This window comes from Orbicella franksi, chromosome 10 (assembly GCF_964199315.1).
Source record: "Orbicella franksi chromosome 10, jaOrbFran1.1, whole genome shotgun sequence".
NCBI lineage: Eukaryota > Metazoa > Cnidaria > Anthozoa > Scleractinia > Merulinidae > Orbicella > Orbicella franksi.
In genome coordinates this window covers 24,761,771-24,769,670 of record NC_138154.1, presented here as the reverse complement: position 1 = coordinate 24,769,670, position 7,900 = coordinate 24,761,771, and the positions used below count along the sequence as shown (strand labels likewise).

The following is a 7,900-nucleotide window of genomic DNA, read 5'->3' as shown; positions in this document are numbered from 1 at the left end:
TCAGCACTGTGTAACGAAGATATGTAACGCCAGCCCAACAGCCAACACACATAAATTGCAAAATGACCAGTTCACCATATCAAACTCACTTGCGCCCCGAAACAAACGTTGCCACATCACGTTGCCAGCCTAAACATTTAAACATTCAACGCATGGCCAGTACCATGCTTTAAAAACGATAATAACTTATCAAAGCCTGGGCATTGTTTGTCGGGGATCCCAGTGAAAATATGTTACCATTTTCATTGGGTCAAATGTGCTTTTTCATGGCTTAGGTAGAGAAGCAGTTTCAACAAGGCTGAACCGTGTCCCTGTGTGCATATATCTATCGGTGGAGTCTCACGCAGAGTAAAGATTTAGAGATTTTGTGGTTTGCTATAATTGGAATGTGTTTTTACGGAAATACTGTAATTACCAAAAAATCGTGACATAAATCTCGCTATGGATTGAAGATGGAGCAAGTCATGTCAAAATTGCACTTCTAAAGATATATAATAATTATTTTTAAAAAATTGAAACTTGAATCAGTGTGTAAAATATTAACAATGGAAAGATGAACAAAACTGGTTCGAGTGGCCGTATTTATAAACGGGGTAAAATTGTAAAGGATTACTGATACAGGCTGGGATTTCGGAATGTGCAGTGGCCGTTGGCCGTATCAACGGGTGGCCACCTCAACGGGCTTTTCTTATAAGATGTATAGACGTTTCGCCGGGACCCGAAAAAGAGTGGCCGTAATAACGAGGTGACCGTAGTAGCGAGGACCAATGAACATTTACTGCCTATCGCTACTTTCAGTAGATCCTTGACCTGAAACAACACTTTGTTGAAAATAACTTATATTTACTTCAAAATACAAATGCCCTTGGAATTTAACCAAGTGGTTGATCTTAAACTGAGTTCTAGTTCGCTTTGGTGTTATATATTTTCAACGCTCTGCGAATTCCTTTTCCGAATAGGGACTGGTAATTGAGCCTTAAATCGTCCCAAGGTAAAACATTTCAAATCCAGTTGCCTAACTGCAGGTTTTGGTTGGTGTAGCTACTTTCGAAACCGTTGCTTTCGTTGGTTCCCTGCTACTTACACAGAATTCTTATTGTCACACGTCCCAAGGGTCTTCATAAGTTCGGATAAACGTTAACGGTCATTTGATCAGTGTTGCCTAAATCTAAATCTTTGCTGTGCGAGAAACCCTCAGAGAGGGCTGGTATGTGCGCAGGGATACGGTCAGCGGTTTGTGAATCGCACATGTAAAAGTGACCGTTTTAGATATTAGGTCATTAATGTCTAGGTGCCGTATAGTAGCTGAGCTAGGAGAGGCTTTAAAGCATTCAGTAGAGGTAGCATTCTGAATAATTATGCTGGAGTAGATGGTTACGGTCGGTTACTCTCTGGAATGGTACGGGAGAAGAAAGATGATGTATAACAGTTCTTGACGTTTTTGTTTGTCTGAGCGTTTCTATACTGAGTATTGTCCGATTGTCTGGTTGCGCGACCACGTTCGATCAAGACCTTTTTTATCAACATCCATGCGCAAGACCGTGGACGAGTTTAAACATAGCTTCCCTCACTTGAAGACTCTGCCATCTATGGTCATCACTTGTGTTAAACCGAGTTCTCTAGTTGTGACAGTCTCCTTTAACGAAACGTGCTGCCCTACAATATACATTGCCTTGTTAGTCTTGTTAGTTAGAGCGCGGTATTAATTTCATGAGCAGAATCTTACTATGATTATCTCTTAGTCACTGGGTTCAAATCGATCAGTGCTTTCAAGAGAGACGTATTCTACATCTACATTTTACATGGCAAAGGTTGCCTATCCCTCCACGGAGTGCTAGTGCAGGTGCATGTCATCAAGTTAATGCAGTGCAAAGTAATGCTGTTCATGGTGCTCTTACAAAAAAAAAAAAGCTTCTTGAAGCTTTTTGGGCTACACGCTTGTGCCTAGTCAGTGTCATCCATCACTGATCTGTACTAGGACAAAATTTGGAAAAAAGACATCTCAGTTCTTCCCCCGCCCAAGAGATGACTTGCATCCGATTAGAAAAGGTACAATACGAGGCCGAATTTGGCAGAGTCTCCCTGAGTTCACTCGCGATCAGGCGTTCTTTTTTTGAAAAAAAGAACGCCTAATGATCGCAGGTATTCCCGAGTATTCAGTACAGACTGTGAGCTGTCTCTTTCTTTTCCTAGTGTCCGACGCGAATACAAGAATACAAAAGAATACAAGAATACAAGAAGAGTGCGAGAAGAGTAGGTGCAGAAAGAAGGAAAAAGGAAACGATTCTTCCCCTCTCGTTTCCAATCGCGCAAAGGATTCAGGAACAAAACCGATCGACTGCTCGTAGTCTAGATTGGTTTCTTCTTATAAGGTGATTCCTTAGTATCGCATTGCGCATCCCTACTGCGCACGGTTTTTGCGTCATTAGCACGGGCACATGAGCGCATGCGCGTACAAAAGTCACCTAAATAACCGTATTTGTCAGCATTGTGGCGTGAAAACAAGCACGGTGACTCCCATATCAAGTTTCATCGGAAATCTATGGCGGGTCCTTTTACTAGAGAATCACCTTAATGACAAATATGGATATGTTTACACTTAGTGTCTGAGCATGGTGCCTAAGCATGATTCTGACTTGGCACTGACGTGAACACGCCCTTTTTACAAGTGCTCGCACCAGAATTCAAGTACAGTGCCCGTGCCCTGATACTTGGGTACTTGGAGGACCTGGTGTCTGCACCTGACACTAATTTGTGCTGGTGCTTGGGCAGCAAGTGTGAACACAGCCTAAGATTCACTGATATCTCTTGTCAAAACTGGAGGACTTCAAAATATATGAATAGGCATGATTTGCATAATCATGCTATGAATAACCCAAAGGTTATCCTGGGTACCAGACACTTTTTGTGCGCAGTTTCCGGTTTTGGTTAACTCTTTATTATGACTTAGTCATGGTGTTGGCCTCTGGCCGACCCAATACATTCCGCTGTTTGAGAGAGAAAAAAAAAAAACTGGAAACTTGAGTCTACGAATGAAAGCCACAGTTTAATATCGGACAGACTACAGGTTATTTACAACATAATACGGGAAAGTGTATGGAAAGAATGAAGTTAAAACCCAATATCCGTACGTGGTCTTGCTATGTGGTTGTGTGGAAAATATTATTTGATATATCGTTAAAGATAGTCTGGGTAAAACGCTTATGCGCTAACGATAAAAGACCATGCAAATTTATCCCACTATCCTTACTTTCCCATGTAGGCAGCAACCTTCTTTTCCGGTGTAACTATAACATTCAATATTTACCCCTGAATGAAAACTTACCAAAATTCTATCGAGATATAATTTCCCACTGGCAGAAAATTAATAGCACGAACCCGAGAACAAAAGGAGACGTGTTAAATTGAATAATATGGAACAATCAGTTTATTTGAGTAAACAAGTCATCTGTTTTTTTCCCTGGCTGGAAAAAAGTGGGCATTGAAAATCTCTCATGCCTTTTTGACAACGAAAGCAACACCTTGATGACTTTTACAACCTTCATGCAGAAATAGGTTAAGAGTAATTTTCTACAGTATTACAGTCTTCTATCTACAATACCACAGGAATGGAAAACTATGCTAAAACAGGAATGTCTTCTACCGTCAACTGAATACGTAACACTTGCAATCGAAAAGCTCACATGCAAAACGATTTACAATACTTTACTCAATCACAAGCACTTCCCTCCTCCAACTGCAGAGAGAAGACTCATTGAATGTGGCTTTATCTTTCAAGAAAAACAAAAAATCTACTCACTTCCTTTTCGTGTCACAAGTGAGGTAAAATTATCTGTGTTTCAATATAAAATAGTTCATAATATTCTGTATACAAATAAAATTCTGTACAAGATGAAAACGAAACAACAACCAGATTGTCCTTATTGCCATGACATTGATCAAACACCATTCCATTTATTTGTGAAATGTCCAATTGCTGAATCCTTTTGGAATAAATTTACAAAGTGGTATAATGCTACATGTGGAGGAAACATTGCTTTGGAGCAAAACGAAATTATACATGTTGTTTTAAGATACACATCATCCAGTTTAACCTTAAATCACTTGATCATGATTGGAAAACATTTTCTTTACATTACTGCAGTACATGATGAAAAAAACCCCAGTTCACAGATTTTGTAACCTTTGTTAACGAAAAAATTGAATTAGAAAAATACATCGCGATTACGACAAATAAACTACTTTCTTTTAACAAAAAATGGTCCAACTTTTTGAACAAGAAATTATTGGAGGCTAGCTGTGCAAATGCAAACACTGTTACTATCCATTTGTAAGTAACTTAATTAAATTTATCAATTTGTTAAGTAATTGTATTGTATTGTAGTATTAGTATTGTTCTTAGTAGCACAAGTATTGTTTTGTTACTGTTATCGCATTGCAAGTAGTTTCATTTTTCTTTGACTCATTTTTAGTACCTTATTGTGAAGTAATTTGTTGTGCATGAAATAAATAAATTTATTTAAAAAAAATACTAGTTGCGCGTATAATGATCAATCATGTCTTTATATCTTTCTCTATAGTTCAAATATTTGATATTCCATATAAGCTTAATATTCACTTGTAATATTAGCCTTCTCAAATATACAATATCCTGCATTTTTTGTGTGTAGACAGACAGAGAGACAGACAAACAACCTTAATTAAAGCACGATAACGCCCCATTTTTTGCACGGCCAAATGCAAAAAGACCCCTTTGTGCAGCCTAAGTTGTTGGGCTTGTATGGGAATGTTTGATATGCAGGCTATAAAAATTATTAAAGTTCAGTAGCTTATGGGGTCATGCATAATGAATATTTAATTTAAATTAAACTTCGTACAAAGTATATTCTCTATTTTCCAATTGCCCATAATTAACTCTGTTTGCCCCCCAAATTTTGCATGAACTGTTGTTGTGAAATACTCTTGGGAGGTCTGCATATTCCCAAGAGCATTTCACAACAATAGTTTATGCAAAATTTGGGGGACAAACAGAGTGAATTATGGGCAATTGGAAAATAGAGAATACATGATAAATACAGTTCATCTACAGTAAAATCATATATGGTAACATAAGGTTTTACAAACTCCGTGGCTCTGGAACCAAGGGAAACTTTTGCGTAAGAAAAAAACTCCTTTCCCTGAGAAGAGAAATTTTATTATTTGGGAACACCATTGTGGTCTACTGTTTACCTGGAGTAAGAGAATGCGAAGGTAGTTTTCCATCTGTACCCGGTTTGTTTATTTCAAAAGTCAAAAGCGACCTTCCATATAAACCTGGGGTACTTACCATTTACATGGGAAAACCGGAAATTCCAGTTGGAAAATCAAATGGTTCGCGCCATTCCATTTGGGAAGCTTCAGAAAATATGGGATGTGATGTGGCTGATGTGGATATACTTAATAACAATTCCCTCTCCCGCAACGTCAAATTTCATTGTTTCATGTTTATGCCTGAAATTTCCAACCGGATGGTTTTTGTAAATGGTAAGCACCCCGGTTCTCCGCGCTCCAATACAAAGTTTCAGTAGACAAACACCCCTTTTTTGAAGTTCCTTTGGACTTATGTTTTCTTGCAGAGTTCTTGTTTCCTCGATTTCTGCTTTTCTTTCTAAATTTAGAAGAGAAATTGTTTTCAACACAAACCGAGAAACGTCGGCCGCCATGATGACTCACTACAGTGCAAGGCAAATGAACCACAAATTCAGAATGGGCGTAAACGCAGATCGTTTCAAATGCAGGCTCAATCAGTTCCCAGGCTCCATACCGTGAAGGGATTTCCCACTCTGCAGTAACATCGCAGACAGACAGGTACTGTAAGTATTCTGTTTCCCATTCTATGTATTTCTTTTATTTCTTGCAGGTAGGTAAGTGTCTTTGCTTGTTTCCAATGGAAACAACATAACATAGGCTAGCACAGCACAAGTCACATGTAACATTTATTCAGTTTTCAATTACGCTCAGATTGCTGTTGTCGTGTATGTCATATTTCGTGCATTTATGTCATGAAGTAGACAAGGAGCAGTATGGGAGAGAAGAATAAAGAGAGCACATGGTCGACTTGTTGTGTGCTTCTTTCCGAACTAGTTTCACTTCTCCAACTAGTTAAACCTCCTCTAATTTATGTACTAAGAGGACACGACATTGGCGACGAGGACAAGCACGGCACAAGATGTCTTTCAGCGAAAATGGCGCTTCAAATGCGATTCCTAAGTTCGATTGTCACTCGGATCCCGCCACGTTGGGACCGCGCTGGACGCGTTGGTTGACATCTTTTGAGTTATTTGCGGATGGCAAAGGTCTCATTATCACTGAGACTACAAATGCAAACACGAGGCAGCGAAGAAGAGCGATGCTACTCCATTTAGCAGGCCCAGATGTACAAGAAATCTTCTCCACTCTCGCGGATACCGGAGAAGCAACCGATTACGCCGCGGCTGTAACAGCATTGAATGGATATTTTCTTCCCAAAGTCAATACAGCTTTCGCCCGCCAGAAATTTCACCGACTCCAACAAAAGGAAGGTGAGACTGTTTTGCAGTTTGTTACTCGATTAAGAAAAGAAGGAAAGGATTGCAATTTTGGTGCAGACTTTGACAACCAGATAAGAGACGCTGTCCTTTGTAAATGTAGGTCAGACTATGTAAAGCGCAAACTGCTTGAGGAAAGAGTGGAACTAACGCTCGCTCGCACATTAGAAATCGCAGAACAGTGTGAAAGTGTAGCCCACCAAATGTCTCATCTCAGTGTGAGTGAGCCAAGTAAAGAAGATGCAAACGGGGTTTACGAAAGACCCAAGCGACCCGATGGTAACCAAAACCGAAAGAAAGATGGAATTCAGTGCTATCGTTGTGGGTCGAGTGGGCACCTGGGTAGAGATCCAAAATGTCCTGCTAGGGGTCAGACCTGTAGGAAATGTAAAAAGAAAGATCATTTTGCTAGCGTTTGCAAAACCAAACCAAAGAAACCAGGAGTTAATCAAGTGCAAGAAGAGCTAAAAGCTGATGGGGACCAAGTTGATTATGCCTTCGGAGTTACTAATGAAGCTCACTCAAATCTGCTCAAGTTGTCTGTTGGTGGGGTAAAACTAGAAATATTGGTGGATTCTGGAGCCACCAATAACATTGTTGATGAAGAAACCTGGGAAGATTTGAAAGTTAAGAAGATCAAATGTAAATCAGAAGCTGCTCCTATTGACAGGAAGCTATACGCCTATGCATCCAGCAAACCCCTCCCAGTAAAAGGTCGTTTTATTTGTGAAGTGTTGATTGGTAAAGGGAAAATTCAGGCCGAATTCCTAGTCATCAAAGGCAAAGGAGTGCCACTCCTGTGCAAAGATACTGCAATGAAGTTAGGGGTGCTGAGAATAGGTGTCGACATCGCAGCAGTTGCTGGAACCAGGTAGACACTGCAGCAACAATTCCCAGAAGTATTTAGCGGGATTGGAAAGTTGAAGTCTAAGCAAGTGACATTACACGTAGACCCAAAAGTGAAACCAGTTGCTCAGCCGTTAAGGCGAACCCCCTTCAATTTACAAGAAAAAGTAGAAAAGAAGATTCAAGAACTATTGGACTGTGACATCATAGAAGAAGTCGATGGGCCTACACCATGGGTGAACCCAGTAGTAATTATCCCGAAAGCGGATGGTGACATTCGTCTCTGCATCGATATGAGGCGAGCAAACGAGGCCATTCTACGTGGTCGACACCCCATACCAACTGTCGATGACGGCTCAAGGGTTTTCAGCAAGCTAGATTTAAAGTGGGGATACCACCAGCTGGAGCTTAGTCAAGAGTCACGCCAAATCACCACCTTCGTGACACACAAGGGCTTATACAGATATAAGCGCCTATTGTTTGGTGTG

At 40.2% G+C, this 7,900-nt stretch overlaps 1 protein-coding gene across 1 annotated transcript; it reads left to right on the top strand.

Moving 5' to 3' along the window:
• The first annotated feature begins 6,208 nt into the window (after positions 1-6,208).
• LOC145501765 (uncharacterized) lies at positions 6,209-7,441 on the top strand. Its single transcript, XM_081481160.1, has one exon. It carries the CDS (start codon positions 6,209-6,211, stop codon positions 7,439-7,441), a length of 1,233 nt encoding a protein of 410 aa, XP_081337286.1.
• Positions 7,442-7,900: the final 459 nt, after the last annotated feature.